This window comes from Planococcus citri, chromosome 1 (assembly GCF_950023065.1).
Source record: "Planococcus citri chromosome 1, ihPlaCitr1.1, whole genome shotgun sequence".
Lineage (NCBI taxonomy): Eukaryota > Metazoa > Arthropoda > Insecta > Hemiptera > Pseudococcidae > Planococcus > Planococcus citri.
This window is the reverse complement of record NC_088677.1, coordinates 88802269-88820810: the sequence shown is the minus strand read 5'-3', so window position 1 is coordinate 88820810 and position 18542 is coordinate 88802269. Positions and strand designations below refer to the sequence as shown.

Sequence of the window (18542 nt, the reverse complement as noted above, 5' to 3'; positions counted from 1 at the left end):
CCTCCCCCTCCCTCCCCAAACTCTCCTAGCCCTTTAAATATTGAATTTTATTTTTCAAACTGCTCCTTAAGTATATACCTACCTGTTAAATTATATTTTGGAGCATACATCAAAAATGAAAGTAACAATAAAAGAATAACCCCGAATTGAATGAAACTGAGCTCGATCGAAAGAGCATCATCTACCCCCCTCTCCTCCCCTCTTTCACGTACTCAAGTTCATTTTCGGATTTTTTGGTAAATTTTTGAAAATTTAATAAAAAATTGAGAAAGCTGTTTTTTTTTTAGCAAATCGAACTCTTTTACAACCGCGAACTGGGTCAGTTGGGGGCCCCTCAAAATTTTACCCCCTCCCTCCCCCAAACTCTCCTAGCCCTTTAAATATTGAATTTTATTTTTCAAACTGCTCCTTAAGTATATACCTACCTGTTAAATTATATTTTGGATCATACATCAAATGAAAGTAACAATAAAAGAATAACCCCGAATTGAATGAAACTGAGCTCGATCGAAAGAGCATCATCTACCCCCCCTCTCCTCCCCTCTTTCACGTACTCAAGTTCATTTTCAGATTTTTTGGTAAATTTTTGAAAATTTAATAAAAAATTGAGAAAGCTGGTTTTTTTTTGGCAAATCGAACTCTTTTACAACCGCGAACTGGGTCAGTTGGGGGCTCCTCAAAATTCTACTCCCTCTCCCTCCTCAGAATATTTCTATGATTCGGATAATTGAATTCAAGTTGTACAATAAAAAATGTTTTTGCTCAATTTCGCGAAAATAATCTCAATCTGACAAGAAAAAACTGGAGGTTTTCAGTTGTTTTTGGGGGGGGGGGGGGGGCAATGCTAAAAATGTATCGACTGGTATGAGAAAAAAATTACCAATTTTGCCAAATAAAATGACGAGTTTTTAAGATGATTTGGATGAATTTTTAAGAATTTTAAATTTTAAAATTGAAAAGCTAACAGAACTGAGTGAAGAGAGGGGAAAAAAGTGTGTTTCGAGAATTAAGAAAACAAGGTTTTTTCAGATGAAAAGTATTTTAGAATTTGAAAATTAGGTAATTAAAAATTTCAATAATTTTGAATTAAAAGAAAAGCAAATAGGTCCGAGCGATGAAAGGGAAAAGGCTCGCCAAAATTTAGGTTATTTAGAGAGAGTGAAAATAATAGTATATTTTTTAGTTTAAATATGGAACCCTGAGGACCCCTTGGTGTCCAGGGGGTCTGGCAATTGCCAGTCAACATCATATAGGCTGATCTGCCCCCCCCCGTTGAACATGAATAATATCTTCAATTCAAGTTCACAGATTGATAAATGCAAGTTTTACGCCGTTCTGAAGCCTCTAAAAATTTTTTCAAATTTCTCCAGAAATTTCAAATCGCTCTGTAAGGGTGAAAAATTAAACTTTTGTGAGTTCTAAAAAGAGAGGGAAGAATCAGATTTTCAAAAAGGTACATAACTATTGGTTTTTTCGACGTAATATTGCTTAAGATGATTTCTCGATCCACTTTGGTAATTTTCAGAGGCGTATGCTGGATTTTCTCCAGAGAAAAGGAGCGGGGGGGGGGGTAAAAACAGATTTTTAAGCACTGAAAATCGAAAAACCTTTTGTAATATGTGAGGATTATGTAAATTTTTCGAAAAATTAGGTCTAAAACACCTAAAAAGCGTCCATTTTTACATGTATAATTTTAAATTTTCGGTCCCCTTTACCCCCTCCCCCTTGGCTACGCCTCTGGTAATTTTGATTAATATTTCCTTATTTTATAAATATTTTTCATCAAAAATTCTGAATTCAAATTCAAATTCTTAAAGACCAATTCTTCTTCGTACGTTATTGATCGAAAATACAACAGGTTAGGGATTTCCCAATGCTCGAGATTTTTCGAACAGCGAATATTTATGGATCTTTCGCGAACACGAGATTATTGAAATAAACATCGTATAACGAAATTGATTTCAAAAGCAAACTTTTCTAAGGTATCCTTTGTCAACTAAACCGTTGATTTACCCACCACCAAGGCTGAGCTCGCTTATGATGAAAATCTACATACGCAGCTTGATCGGTTCTCTTTCATGACAAACAACTTATAGCCTCCTTATACGAGTCAAGACAAGTGCCAAAAACTGAGGAATCGTTTTATAGGCTAGAATTTTGGTATATATATCGGCAGAACGAACGATAGGATCGCCGTCAAAATGAGAGTTGAGAGAGAGAGAGCGAGGGAGATGCGAAGCGAGAGAGAAAACACATTTAAACGCATTTGCTATTTTCATCATTGATTCGGTAATATATTTCAAGGTCGGATGGTTGTAATGGCTTTTTATACTCTCGTATGTACTGTACAATGTACATAGCGAAGTGTGCTAAAGAGCGGACGAGTAACACGCTGCACAGTTCGAAATTCTCGTACATGTATGCTGATGGGAGAAAAGTCGAAATTTTCACTCTTGAAACGAGTATCCTATAAATAAAATTATTGGTGTGGCGTATTTTTCCAAGAATTACAAGTTCGCTTCTTGAGAGCTTGAGCTTGCAGCAATTGAAATATAATATATCTAAAAATTAACGTGACATGGCGTTTCGCCCTTTCTGCTTGCTGCCTTCCTCATTTATATTGTACCGCCTTCTTCGACAGTTAGTTAAATAAAATAACTTGTAACGAGGCTTATGTCAGTGAAAGTGTGATAGATACGAATAAGTATTATGCGGTATTAATACTGTGATTTGAGTGATGTGATGTGTGATCTAGTTATGTGTAATTTCTTATAAATTGAAAATGAAGATTATGGTTAAAAGCGTGCCTTTTGCCGGAAAGAATTTCAAGGCGATGAGAAAATTTCAAATCGGGCGAAATTTTAAGCAACGAACGACAAACTTGCGCTACACCATAAGAAGTACGTGTTAAATTAACTCGTTGCTAATTACAGCAGTCAGTGTATGTATAATATAAGCAGGAGAGAACAAATAGTTGCAAATTACGTATATTCGCAATAAGTGTACATTTACACTGTCCTACGATCGGCGTTTATTTACATTTTTTACAAAGTACTAACCACTGAATGGGTATATAAAAGCATCGTATAGGCTATTCGTATTCGTATGTGACTTGTAAAGTACAATTTTGGCAAAGAATAGATAATTTTTTTCAGTCACTCTCCGTTTCTTGCGGACTGCGGCGGAATCGATCAATACTCAACGCGAAAGCTTATCCTTTCACTTTCCAGCCTGGTTGGTATTGAATGAAAGTTGAATGCGGCGCAGCGCATTCGGCCTAAAAGTTTAGCCTATAACACGTCGACATTGTGTGAGTCGACAATGCTCAACATTATAGGTATCTGTAGGCTTACGTTTTATACAGTAGACCGGCTGCTGGTATAGCGATATGGGATGCCGGTTCGCGAGGCGTACTTTTACACATTGATGTAGGCTTTTGCCTTTGCAGGAAGCTAAGGCACATGCGCCAGCTATACTTTTGGTATTCGATATTGCGCCGCGTCGTCCTCGTGTCCTCGTCCTCGGCCTCGGCCTCGGCCATGCTTTTTCCACTTTCTATAGTCGGTATATTTCCTTCGAATAACGGAAGAATATCGCCATTTTTGTGCGATTCTATAGTATCACGGATATATTGTAATGTGTCAATTTATTGGGCGTTTTTTTTGTACCGCCGATGTGGTGTAATGAACCACTTAATTATATAATGATGAAGATTGATTGATTGCATAGTGCCAATTGACGTATCGTAGGCTACCTGTTGGCTCTTTTTAGTAATCGGCAGGGGTGAATAAAACAGGGAAGCTTGAAGTGAAAATTATGGCACGAGAGAATGATGTGAAATTAAGAGTGTTAGAATTTCGGTTTTTGACCCGCCAAGGTCAAAGACAAGCTGCCAGGTTGGGAGTTGGAGCATTTTGAATTTGAAAAAGGAAGAAAGAAAATTTTTGTCACACTTATTTAGGTGGATCAGAAGAAAAGGTGAAGGATTTTGACCAAATTAAACAAAGGCTTTCATTATGAGTATAGGAAAGTCAGTTGGAAATCATTCGGCAAAAATTTCAGTTCCAGAGATGCCCTTGGAGAGAAGATATGAGTCTTCAAGGAAGGACTCATTTTGGAAAAAAAATGTGGTTTTTTCAATGTAGGCCCCCAACCTCTTTTGCTTCAACCTATGAGCAATTTTGGAAAGCTCCAGAAATTATACAAAAATCAAAAACTGTTGAAAAAAACGCGAAAATCCACTCATTCATAGCTGAAAAGGAGGGAGAAAGGTTAGAAAGTCACAACTCTCCAAACATATGTGAAAAATTTCAGCCTCCTTGGTTAATTTGGGAAGACTCTTGAGATGATAGAAAAATCAAAAACTGCCCCACATGGTTGAAAGAGATGAAAGTCGCTTGGCCAAAGGCAATAAATTTACAATTTGAGTCCAAACCTGAACCTAAACCTGAACCAGAACCAGTGCTTATATATTGTATAATACAGCTGTAATTCAGCCTCCATTTAAAATAGATTGTACTCAGTTCAAAACTCTCAACTATCTACTTGATGCAACGTTAAGCTATATGAAAAATGTCAATTCAAATAACATTCCCGCACAACAATTGTCGACGTCAACATTTACATCAACTACGTTTTTTCCAACTTAATGATAGAAAAGTGATCAATTAATTATTTAGTAAGAATCTTCTGTCTGTATAAAAGCCAGGTAAATGAAAATTTTCGAATATTTCTGATACCTCGACATGCCATCTTGACATGTAGATGTAAAATTTGATGCTCGAATCGACCAATTTTTCAGAATTTCAAAAATATGATCTTGTTCAATGAGGAAAACAATTTTTTTTAGGGCATTGATGAAATTATTCACTTTTCCACAGTTTGGAGTTGTAGATGATATGATGTTGATATTGTGGATGTATTTTTTGATGTCGAATTTCACATCAACATTAACATCGACATGTCAACATGAAAATGGATTAGTTTAGTACTCGTAGATAAAGTATTGCACCATCTTTGATATCAGGAATTTCTGTTCAACTTTTTGACTATACAGACTTTTCATCTATATGTACTTCTTTGGAAGTGGACTTTGCATCAATGCTGTTTTCAGCACGAGCAATAGCCACATTAGAGGAAACCATTTTTGGAAAAAAAATTTAAAATTTTCAAACTCAAATTTTATAACTTTACAAAGCAGGAGGTCGACATAAATTTCGATGTGAATGTTGATCTATCCATATCCGTCACTTTTGGATGCCACATGTCAATGTGAATTTTGACCCTGTGTCAAGCCAATTGTCGACATGAATGTAGATCAACATCAGTCGACAATTACATCAACAATTAGCTCGATACAGGGTCAAAATTCACATAGACATGTGGCATCCAAAAGTGATGCATGTGATGGGGTGACATTCACATTGAAATTAGCATGGTCATTGTTGTATGGGTTGTCCAGAAAACTGAAGAAGCTTTCAACCAGTGGATTATATTATATATCCAAAACAAAAACTATCCTGATATTTCACAACCTAATGCGCTTGGTGTAAAATGTGCTTCTCCAAATATTATACGTTGTACTGGACACTTAGTTAAATCATGTCTCATGTCGATAATGCAAAGTTCCCTTTCTACCCAAGAAGGAACACTTCACTCGTTTATTAAGGCTATTCTCCACCCCCTGTTATCAGTAGCGATTTTTAATGAAAACTACAAACTTTGGTCGGGGATTGTGCAAAAACTATTGGACAGATTTTTGTGGGGTTTGGTTTATTTTACTCAGAAAACATTTAAAAGCGAGGGTATGTCCAGATATTTTTGATTCATGTCATTTTGTGGCTGTCATTTGGGAATTGAATGGAGGTACTATCCCCATTGGGTAAAAATCTGCCGATGATACGCGACAAAAAATGCGGCAGGAATTGCAACACTTTCCGCCAATACTTTTCTGCTCATTAATCGGCGCGCGTATTTTTTCACGCGATAAATTCTGCTGATGTTCAATATCGATGAAAAAATGTTGGCACTGCCGGGGATCGAACCTGGGTCTCCAAGTTGGTAGACAACTTCTCTACCAACCTGGCCACCAGAACATGTATCGATTAGAACGCAAAATCTCTATACTACGTGAAAACATACGCGTAAAATACTACATTTACGCTTGTGTTTATAAAATACGCGAAAGAATTACGCCAAGAAACCCGGCTTGTAGCGTATTTTGTAGCTGGTTTCTTCCAACACAAAAAACACGCCACTTAATTTGAAAGCGTTGTGGCCTTATGTGAGAAAATACGCTACAAAATATTATTGTAGCGTATTTTTTAGCAGATTTTTCTTTCAGTGCCCCAATCTGCCTTCTGGATAGCGCTTTTTCATGTGTATATTTGGAATACGTCAATAAACCAGTTGGTTTTGGCGTATTTTTCAGCGTATGGGCAGATTTTCCCCCAATGGGGATTATTGATGCTCAGATCTCCGTTGGAAAAGCTAAATTAGAAAATATGGCTACATACCCTCGCTTTCAATGATAACATATTAGCATTGGTGAAAAAAAATTGAAAAAATTTTGAAAATTCACGGAGAAATCTCTGCACAAAGTTCTGATGGGAGTGGGTTGCGGGACATAAGTATGACTAAATTCGTTCACTCGATTACACACAATCTTATGAATGAACGATGAAAATAACGAACAAATAGGCTCCATATTTCGAACATTTTCGCAGAGGTAGAGAATACCCTTAATTGAAAAAATTTATGTTGATAACTATCACATTGTCATTTCACATACCTACTGTGTACATCAAAGCAGTACATTTTCCTGTCGTGCTATTGACACATTTGGTCCTTTATACATTAGCGATAACTTGGTCCAGAGAAAAGTATTTGTTATAGTATTTTTGTTTGTATGATAACACATGCGATTCATTTAGAGCTGTTAGATGATATGTCGACTCAAGAATTCCTAATTGCTTGTCGTTATTTTATTGCATTACTCACAATGCCTAAATTTGTTATCAGTGATAACACGCCACAGTTAAAATAACCAAATCAGTTTTTGAAAATCTTTGGGGAAAAATAATTTTTGATAATGATGAGATAAATTTTTGTAAAGATAATTTGATTGAGTGGAAATTGTTACCAGAATATGAAAACTAAAAATTCTAAACTCACCCGTCCCATTAATAAATTGTATCCCTTAGAAACATCATAATTTTTCTTGTTTCGACTTTTTTTTTGACTTTTTTCACTTCCTTCTACTTCTTAAAAATTTGTACATCTTTGCAATTTCACTCAAACCCTTTTAATCCAATGTCAAAATAAGCCAAAATACCGAATTTTAATGAATTTCGAATGAAATACTTTTTGCTAAGACAACCTCACGTGAAGTTATTGTTTTTGTCTCAGTTTCACATCTGAACTGTTACTTCAGCTCTTGCTGTTTCTATTTTGTTCACTTCAGCATACACTATAGGTTGATCAATCCACATGAAAAAACATGTCAAATTCAGTATCTAGTATTATAAAAGTTTCAAGTCTGCTGTAGTCGAATAAATCACTTGAAAATGACATTATTTTGCAAAAAAAAAAACGCACACACAATAGGTACCTATTTACAGTAGGACAAATCCATAATATCAAACAGAAAAAGTATCCAGCGCATTAGTCAATAAACTATTCAGGCAATTGGACTTTCTGCATGGTTAATTAAACCTCAAAAGAATACTTATTCGTTTTGTTTTTCTGACAGTTGATAAAAGTGTAACAGACAAGTCAATGGATGTCTAAAAATATGTGGAAAAATTCCAAGATGTGCTGTAATTTATATATTCAAGAAAGGGTCCAAAGAATGAGACCTTTTGAATAAATTGGAGAGGCCTTTGGAATAGTTCTTATCCCTAATGAAGATAGAGAAATGGAACATAGCTCGATTGAAAAAGGAAAATATTCCATTCAATCGTGACGCAATAATAAAATTTTTCCACAAATCACTTTTCCCGGTGAATTTATTTCAATTTTTCTCATTTTTTTGGAGGAAGATGGAGGGAAGAAGGGGAGGGGGGAAATCCACCTAAGTGAGGTAAAATCTTGTCACCAAATAAATTGTATTTCCAATACACAGACACCTCGAAAAATAAAAAAATGTTGAGTTTGCTTTCCAGAGTCCAGAATATCTCCAGATCCCAAAATGAGAAATAACGAGCCCAATGAAAATGATCTTGATTTTACTATTGATAAAAATTATTCCTTCCAAGCAGAATATTTTGCAACGAACCAACGAATCGTTTCATTCCACTTTTCAAACATCTAGAAAAGAAAATAAACGCAACATTCTATTATATAACCTTCTATCGTACAACGACGAAGTAAATAGCCAATAATTTTGAAAAATTAACCCCAAAAGATATTCCTAGCCACGGCCACAGCCACAGCTCGATTCGAATGCAAGGCTTTATCGTATCTTAAATTAACTCGAATAGATGTTCGTCGCTTTTATATATAAGGGGTGAAATTTTCCGTTTACGTCACATACCTTGGTCTTTTTTTCTCGTTTCAAACTCACCCAAGGCCGAAACAATCGTCAAATTGAAATTGATCACCGCAAATTAACTATACAATCGACGAAAATTGCCTCATAAAGACATCACGTCTCTGCATCTGCGTACAAAAAGACGACACGTCGTGAACGATTCCAGCCTGAGGACTTTGCATATACACGAAAAGCTCTCTCTATTACGGTTTGAAAATAAATAAAAGCTTTACATCTTTCGGCCATATTGATTTTTTTTGCGCCAACGTGCGAGCCTACGCTTTTCTATTCATAATTTTTTTGAAAGAAAAAAAAATTCTTGTCTTTATTTAGGTACCTAATACAAAAATGACCAATGCAAACAGTTTCCTAAAAAGCTCCCGTGGATTAAAAGGAACAATTCTATTGAAATCATTGCTCGGTTTTTTAAAAAAAATTATTCTCCTAGAAATGAAACATACGCTATAGCGACGAATCTGCTGTAACATATTGTGTATACAAAAGCACAGCATCGTTGTCGGCGGCGTATTCGAATTTTAAAAAAGAAAAAAAATCTCGTTTATCTGCGAGAGAAGATATTAGTTGTACATTTCCGTTAGCTATATTCACGAGCTATTTACGATAAGGCAGGGTACATGAGATATATACTTCGAGCACGTTTCTCCTCTGCCTTCTGCGTCCAGTAAAATCGAGTCTAGGTCTTTCTGGTCTGTTGTATAGCCAGATACATATTACACGTATCATAACAATACCAACATCACATTGTGCAGGGGACGATTGCACGATACAAATTTTAAGCCGAGAGGCGCAGCCAATTAAACGGTGTTTACATTTTAAAACTTTTCAAGGTTCGCAAATTGCTTTTGATTAGGTAATGGAAAATTGAAACACTCGTTAGGTATTGCATGTAGACGAGGTAAATGCACCAATAGCCACACAACTTCTGCTCGAAACAACACGATTCGAAAATTTTCTAGTTGATTGTTGATGGTGTTTTGAGAAAAACTGCAACTTTGGCCAATATTTGACCCCCTCCCCCCCAAAAAAAAGAAAAATTAAACAAATCTTTACAAAATCATGATCCAGAAGCAAAAAAATAGGATATTTATATTTATAATCTTATTTTTAAATTATTTCAACAATTCGTGAAAAACTCCCCCCCTCCCCCCATCCAAAGAATGAACAAAAAATCTGAGGAACGTCATGGAAAATCAGCTTTTCAAATTTTCAAGGAGGTTGGAATTGAATTGAGGATAAGTATCGTTTAAAAAACTCAACTTTTTGATCGAGCAGTGAAAATGGGCCGAAAAATGACACCTTTCTCATAAAATATGCATTCAATTTCTGAGCTCGATGTTCATCAACCTGTTTCCACGTAGCCAGAATTTCGATGAAATATGTCAAATTGTACATACACCTTTAGAATGGTTTTCGATTATCAAAGTAGAGTTGATATTTCCGCCACAATACCATTAAACTTCTACGTATACCGAGGACTTCTCGAAGTATTGAAAAAAAAGAGTAAATATTTAGAGTAAAAAAAAGTACTGACAAAAAAAAACACTCGAAATAGTCGGAATTGTAGCGTTTGATATTCGCGGAATTCGGATTTACACCGCGTCGAAAGATTATTGCAGATAAGTGTGCTCTCGACATTGAAATTTCGATTCGAATCGAGTCGACTTCGAGGAATTTTCGATTAAAATTTAAATCGAAGTAGGGTTTAAAAAATAATGCAAATCGAGTGTCAAACGAAGAAAAAGAAACCAAAATTTTCGACGATATTGCGCATTTGACTCTACAGTATATGGTATCGATTTTGTCGTCGACATATTACATGGCGGCGACATCTCATAATAATGCCAAAGATCGATCTTCTGTTAGGTACCTATATCTTCCTTCGTGGTGGTAAAAACATTACGCAAAATACGATTACGCACACACCAGGACAACGAGTACAGTTGATCGTTGTCATTAATTTTCATAATTATTATTATCTCGATTCTCGATGATGATGACGGAGGGAATTTCTCTCTTATCTGTTTGTTTTGGCGTCGTCTGGATTTAATAAACACGTCTATGAGGCGACTCGCGAGTCGATATTTCCGTTATACGTATACGTTGCATTTGAGACAATCGGAGTAGTGTGTCTTTTCAACATGTGTGCAACATGCTATTAAACCAACAAGTCGGCAAATTTTTCCAAATTCGAAGAAATTACTTGAGAATATGTACAAACTATCCATCGTATGTAATGATAATGGCAGACCTGCGTAAGTTGACTCTTAAGATAGGTAAAGCAAAAAAAATCCAACACGTGGCAAGATAAAGTGGCGTTAACACGAGTTGGTAGGTAGTTTTTTAATTTTCAATCAAACATAAATCGAAATGTCCAACTTCGATTTCAACAAGAGCACGACTTCGAAAATAGCCTAATCTGAGATCTCCCCCCCCCGCCTCCCCAACTAAAATTTGAGGAGCTCAAATTGATATTTCGATTTTGGATGAATTTTTGAAAATTCAAAATTGACCATTTTCAGCGATTCGCGATTCTTTTTTAATTATGTATTTTGTCAATTTTTGTGGAAAATATCAATTTTTGGAAAAAGTAGTCAAATAATGTCAGTTTTTGAAAAAGAATATCAGAAAGAGTCAATTTGAAAAAGTAGTAAAAAAAATGTCAATTTTTGGAAAAGTAGTCAAAAAATGTCAATTTGGCAAATTTTGAGAACAGAATGTTAAAGAAGGTCAATTTTTGGAAAAGTAGTCAGAAAATGCCAGTTTCTGGGGAAGATTGTCAAAAAGAGTAAATTTTTGGAATTGAACTCAAAAATGAAAGTTTTTAAAAAAAAATTTCAGAAAGGATCAATTTGAAAAAGTAGTAAAAAAAATGTCAATTTTTGGAGGAAAAATGTCAACTTGAATCGAGGGGGAAATGTCAATTTTTGGAAAAATAGTCAAAAAATGTCAATTTGGCAATTTTTGGGAACAAAATGTTGAAGAAGGTCAATTTTTGGAAAAGTAGTCAAGAAAAGTCTGTTTTTGAGAAAGAGTGTCAAAAAGGGTCAATTTTTGGAATTGAACTCAAAAATGAAAGTTTTTGAAAAAGAATGTCAGAAAGGATCAATTTGAAAAATTAGTAAAAACAAATGTCAATTTTTGGAGGAAAAACGTCAACTTGAGTATATTTGAGGGGAAATGTCAATTTTTGGAAATGTAGTCAAAAAAATGTCAATTTTGCAATTTTTGGAAAAGTAGTCGAGAAAAGTCTGTTTTTGGGGAAGAATGTCAAAAAGGGTCAATTTTTGGAAAAGTAGTTAAAAAATGCCAGTTTTTGGGAAAGATTGTCAACAAGAGTAAATTTTTGAAAAAAGTACCCAAAAATGTCAGTTTTTGGGGAAGAATGTCAAAAAGGGTCAATTTGTGGAAAAGTAGTCAAGAAAAGTCTGTTTTTGGTGAAGAATGTCAAAAAGGGTCAATTTTTGGAAAAGTAGTCAAAAAATGTCAATTTGGCAATTTTTGGGAACAAAATGTTGAAGAAGGTCAATTTTTGGAAAAATAGTTAAGAAAAGTCTGTTTTTGGGGAAGAATGTCAAAAAGGGTCCATTTTTGAAAAAAGTAGTCAAAAATGTCAGTTTTCGGGAAAGAATGTCAAAAAGGGTCAATTTTTGAAAAAAGTAGTCAATAAAAGTCTGTTTTTGGGGAAGAATGTCAAAAAGGTTCAATCGCGATGGAGGCTTCAGAATGGCTAAAAAATTCATGGGGTTTCAACAAGTAGTTCCCTTCGAATGGAGAATTTTTGATAATTTGTGTTTTTCCCCTCAAAAGTATGAATATTTTGTAGTTTTACTTGAAATATTCCAAAGGGGGGGGGGGAGAATCTGAGGTAAAAAGTTAAGAAAATCTGGTGAAAAAAGCAGAAAAAATTTAAGTCTCACCCCCTCCCCCTCCCTCCACAACGACACATCACCTCGTCACGCCTTTGGTCTGAATTTAGTTGCTGCAGTTTTGGTTGTTCTGTGAAATTTTGGGGGAAAAATGAGTCTGATGGTGGTTCATGAAATGCAAGATTATTTCAGTTGGTTTTGGTTCTGGTGGTTCCTTCAGAAAATCCAAAAAAAAGTAGCGATGGGCCCAATTAATCGGTTTGAAAGCATGTTTCAAATAAATCTTGAATCGAAGTTTGATCCCTGCATAGTACAGATCTCACTCAATTGTAGCCTGGCATGTCGTAAAACGTTTCCATTTCTTTATTTTCAAAATTTGAAGACTCGCGACGACGCTGGCGACTTTAAAATATTGAAGATCGACGGTATCGATTCTGAATTTATGGCCACAGCAACTCCTACTCTGTCCGATTCCAAGACCCCAAAAATGAAAACCATTCCAATTGATATTGCTTCGTAGACTTTAAAACATATTCGCAGCATTACTCGAAACCGACACAAACTCACGCATTTCTTTACGTTTCTCTGTGCAGGATCTCTGGAAACCGGAGGCGTCTCATCCAACGCAACCGAAGACGATCTGGAACTAAAGCTAGAAGACACCGATACGAAAATCGAAGTCGACTCGCTGAATGACAGTCCATCGAAGGCATCGCACGACGACGACGACATCAGCTGCGCCAGCACGATTACCATGTACCCGAATACGCCCCAGTCGACGACCAACAACGGTAAGCTAAACTATCGCGGTATTTTCACGACGTCCAGTTCGAATTCGGTACAAGTGGGCAGCGCCAGTTTGCCATCTCCGAATTCGACCAGTTCCAGCAACAGCCACTGGTTATTGCCTAGTCCAGATAAGAATATCTTTCCTCCGCTGTTCGGGCTGCTGCAACAGTCTCAACAGGCTACGCAACCTTCGCACCAATCGTACCCATCCACTAGTTCTAGTCCATCGACAGTCGGACCGCAAGGGCAACAGTACGACGACAGATCTCAGCAACAAGTCGAATTATTAGGTCTAAGCATCGAATGCGGCGGCGCCGGCGGTGGTGGCGGCGCTACCAACACCAACATATCGATTAAGCAGCCACCTTCGTATACCAGTTGCAGCGTCGGCGGCAGCGGCGCCAGCGCCGATCAGGAGCTGATCTATTCTAGAGTTAGTCAATCGCTAGTGCAGAATTCGCCGGTGCAAAAATACCAATGGATGGACTCGCCGGCCGAATATCCGTCCAGTTCGCCCCTCGGCATGGCCGGTCCTTCGGGCATCGTTATACCAAAACAAGAGCCCAACTACGGCTCTCCGGTGGCCGGCTGCAGCGGCATAAACGTCGTCGACATACAACCGACGCCCGGTCCGGGCCAGCCGTACGTACAGCTCGCCGAATACGACACGTCCACCAGCAAAGGTCACGAAATCCTGCAACAAGCGTACCAACAGTCACCGATGCCTTTGAAACTGGTACCAGTCAAGCCGCGCAAATACCCGAACCGACCCAGCAAGACGCCGGTTCACGAGCGGCCCTACCGATGCCCGGTCGAGAACTGCGACCGTCGCTTTTCACGCAGCGACGAACTCACCAGACATATCCGCATCCATACCGGTCAGAAGCCATTCCAGTGTCGTATCTGCATGCGTTCGTTTTCGCGCTCCGATCACCTCACCACGCACATCAGAACGCACACCGGCGAGAAACCCTTCTCTTGCGACATTTGCGGACGCAAATTCGCTCGCAGCGACGAGAAAAAAAGACACGCCAAAGTCCACCTCAAACAGAAATCCAAGAAAGAGACCAAAATGGCCGCCGTGCTCGCTCAACAGCAACAGTCCAGTCAACAGTCGTCGTCGTCGTCTTCGTCTTCTCAACAACAGCAACAGCAACAGCAACAACATCTGCAGCAGTCTTCGCAGCAGCAAATCCTATCTCCGGCCGGCACGCCGACTCCGCAACACGTTCAGCACCATCAGCATCAGCATCAGCATTCGCATTCGCATCATCATCATCATCATCCGCATCACACCGCCCTGCACAATCAAGGTACCGCAACACCCATCCACCATAGCGACGATTCGCTAACTTTAACCGTCGTAACTACTTCGATTTAAATCTTATTGTCCCCCCCCTCTACTATTTTTTTTCATTTCATTTCTCTCTTCTTTTTTCCTATATAAAAAAATATTTAAACGACGAAAAAATTTTCATTTTTTATTTTCGTATTATATTATTATGTGTTTTATTTCGTGTTTCTTTTTTTTCTTTTTTATTTACTTTGTCGTCTGTGATTGTATTTTTTTTTGTGTGTCTCTTTGTTACATTATGCGTTAGTTTATATATGTATACTCGACTCTCGTATGTGTGTATTACATACAAATTCGCGTACATACATACATACCTAATATCTTCTGTGCCATTATATACGATACGTATAAGATGTAAGATTTATTTTACTTTTTTCCCCCTCTTTTTTTTCTCTTCAACACCGTGTACAAGACTGGATTATTTAATGTAATTCAGTAATGGATTCTAGAAAAATTTCACCATCCTGGCATATTTGTGCGTGCCTAAGTATTTATATATCCTATCCTTTCGCGCGCCGTGATTTCGTTTTCGTCCTTTCTTATATCCTATTTCTTTTTTTTTTTTTACACACATTAAGAAACACGAATACGAAAATTTCAACAAAAAAAAAATCTCTCATTTTTTTCCCTCTCTCTCAACGTCAACTTTTCTTCAGAGTGTGAAAATTTTTCTTTCTTATTAAATGAAACACGCGTCTAGCCATTTTGAACGTTTCACATTCGGAGCCAAAATTTTTTATCACTTTGAACTTTCATCAAAATTTTTCACAAATCATGTCAAACATGGAAAATTATTATCAGGAAGATTCATCTTCGGTGTGCAAAAGCCATACTCATGGTTTCTATTCGCATAGCTTTTAAGATTTTCTCCTCTATTGCTCCCCTCCCCCCCCAAAAAAAAAACGAAAAGAGGACTATCAGAACACAAAAAAATTAATAGTAATTCGAAAAAATAAAATTTAATAAATTAAAAAAAAATAGAAAAAAACATTAATTTTCAGGCGGAAAAAGGTCAAAATTTTTATTCTGACACTACAATTCAATCAAAATGAATTACAAGGAGTCCAAAAAGTAGGTCTGTTGGCAAGGTGCTTTAATTGAAAGGGATAAAAAAGGTCAGAATTTATTCAAGTCCGAATTTTTTCAAGTCAAAATTAAAATTATTTCATTTTCAAAAAGACCCCCCCCACAAAAAAAGAAAAATCCAAAATTTTGAAAGAATAAGAAAATTAATGAAACACTTCAAAGATTTATTGAAGACTTGAAAAAAATTGCGATTTTTTTTTAGAATTTTGACATTTTCTATTTTCAAAAAGAACTAAAAAAAAAAATGCAAAAATGCAAAATTCTGTGAAAAAATAAAGTAAATGAAAAACTTTAGGGGGGGGGGTGCTCAAAATACATTCAAGTCAATGTCAAGAATTATTTTTTTAAAAAAACAGAAAAAATAAAAAAATTCAAAATTCTGAAAGAACAAGAAAATTAATGAAAAACTTCAAAAAATTATTGAAAACTTGAAAAAATTGCGATTTTTTTTTGAATTTTGACAAAAAGGCAGAACCTCATTTAGCAATTTCGGGCCGAATCAAACTTATTTGTGACTTAGAAAGACCTTTTGAGAGAAAAATGTTCAAATTTTGAGTGGAGGAGGGGGGCGAGGTCAAAATATATTCAAATCACTTCTTTTCTATTTTCAAAAAAAAATAAAGTAATGAAAAACTTTAAGGGGTGGGGGGTTCAAGAGACATTCCAGTCAATGTCAAGAATCATTTTTTCAAAAAAAAAAAAACAGAAAAAATAAAAAAATTCAAAATTCTGAAAGAACAAGAAAATTAATGAAAAACTTCAAAAATTTATTGAAAACTTGAAAAAATTGCGATTTTTTTTTGTAGAATTTTGACAAAAGGCAAAACCTCATTCAGCAATTTCGGGACGAATCAAACTTATTTGTGACTTTGGAAGACCTTTTGAGAGAAAAATGTTCAAATTTTAAGTGGAGGGGGAGTGAGGTCAAAATAATATACTTATTCAAATCACTTCTTTTCTATTTTCAAAAAAAAAACTAGAAAAAAAATGGAAAAATGCAAAATTCTGAAAAAAATGAAAGTAAATGAAAACTTTAGGGAGGGGGGGAGGCTCAAAATACATTCCAGTCAATGTCAAGAAATTTTTTTTTCAAAAAAACAGAAAAAATAAAAAAATTCAAAATTTTGCAAAAAATTAACAAAAAAATATCACAAGTTAATTTTTTTGAAAAATGGGGGAAAAATCATTTTTTGGATATAATTTTTTCAAAAAATTAATCCGATCATTATGACGATTTCGAAAAAAAAGACTTCTTCAAAATGTTGGTTCAAATTGTTACTGTTTTTTTTTTTTGCAATTTTGTCAAAAATTAGGATTTATAGGATTGGTTTGCAATTTTCCTGACAATTTTGGCAAAATAGTAAGACATCTTCTGCAATTTTTTCATACTTAGTTTGGATAAAAAAAAAACATGACCTTTCTCCGCCATTTTGACTTGAAATTCGACCTTTTTGTGAAGTTTTGTCCAAAAACAGACCATTTAGAGGCTTATTTTTTTTTTCAATTTTACACCAGACAAAATGCATTTCTGGTTTCAACCGTTTTGAAATCTCATTTCACTTTTTGACCGAATCAGGCTCTTCCTTAAATTAATTTTACCATTTTTCTCACACATTTCCTATCTCTCTATTTTTCGTTGTGCTTCCTCTGGCAGAAAAAAAAATGCACTCGTCCTTATGATCTAAAAAATAATTATCTTAGAAATTTTGAATCTTCAAAAAAAAAAAAAAGTGTGCGACAAAATTGAATAATTTTCTTACGAATCCGTTGCTGTACTTCGTGTTCAAAAGTTAATATACCGTTAATTTTTACCTACCTATTTATGTTAATGTGGTATTAATTGTACCCTCATTGTACGCGTCGAGTTGATAATTTATACTTTCGAAAAGTTTTTACTATCTTAAGAATTTCGCCATGATTTGTCGCATTTGCGTTAGCTCAAATTTCTACTAGATTAGATATTTTTATCTTAGAAAAAAAAAATGTTCAATTGAGAATCCTTTAAAAATCAAAATTTTTGTTGAAATGTTCAAACTTTATAAGTTCACGTCATGTGTTTTGTTTTCTAAGTTAGATATAAGTAAACATCAATTATTACCAAATACTCGTGTACCTATTCACGTACTTGAATTTTGATTCTTCGTTCTCGTTCATACGCATTTTAAGTAAATCTTACGTCTTTATTTTTTTCGTCTCCCAAGCTTTTTATATTTTTTAAAAAATTTATCACGCATTAACCTTGCATTACTTTTTTTTTTTCTCTCTCTCTCTCGTTTCAAAATGAAATGTAGATCGTATAATCATTTTAAAAGGTCTCACGATGTTCCTTTTACTCTCTCTCTCTCTTTCGTTGTTGGTGTAATTTTACGACTATTAAATTTTTTCGCTTCATGAGACGTGTACCTACTCGTTCTATACTCGTATTACGTCTACGTGAATTCGTTTCATTGTAAATAAGCATTTTGTACAGCATTTTGGCTTTTGTAGGAAATTTTTTGTTTCGTGCTTTGCAAACAGTTCCAATATGAATACCTCTACGTCAGCGCACATTCCTTCGTTAATTTCTTTGTTTTTGTTTTTAATCCACTTAATATTTAAATTAAACAAATTTTAGTGTACAATGTACATACGATGTACAGTGTGTCGTATATTCTATAAGTAATTTTTTTCTGTTTTTTTTTTGTTTCGAGGCTTTGTTCTTCTATTTTTTTTCTTTGTTGTTGTTTATGTTTAAAATTCTTTTTTTTTTCTTCTTTCAATTCTAACAATTTTTTTTTTTTTAACAATTTACACGATGATTTATCTTTGTATTCAATTCCATACGATTGTTGAACGTACAATATAAAATTCTCGATAAAATGTAATATATCTTAAAAAGATATCTAATCAAATTCTA

At 35.4% G+C, this 18542-nt stretch overlaps 1 protein-coding gene across 2 annotated transcripts in view; it reads left to right on the top strand.

Annotated features, from left to right (window-relative positions):
• The window catches only part of LOC135840107 (E3 SUMO-protein ligase EGR2-like), a 61719-nt gene extending 45036 nt beyond the window's left edge, over window positions 1-16683 (top strand). For both annotated transcript variants that reach the window (XM_065356465.1, XM_065356458.1), the window contains one exon: window positions 13011-16683. In XM_065356465.1, the coding sequence (XP_065212537.1) occupies window positions 13011-14587 (1577 nt within the window). In that variant the 3' untranslated portion in view covers window positions 14588-16683. The remainder of the gene's footprint in view (window positions 1-13010) is intronic.
• The last annotated feature ends 1859 nt before the right edge of the window (window positions 16684-18542 follow it).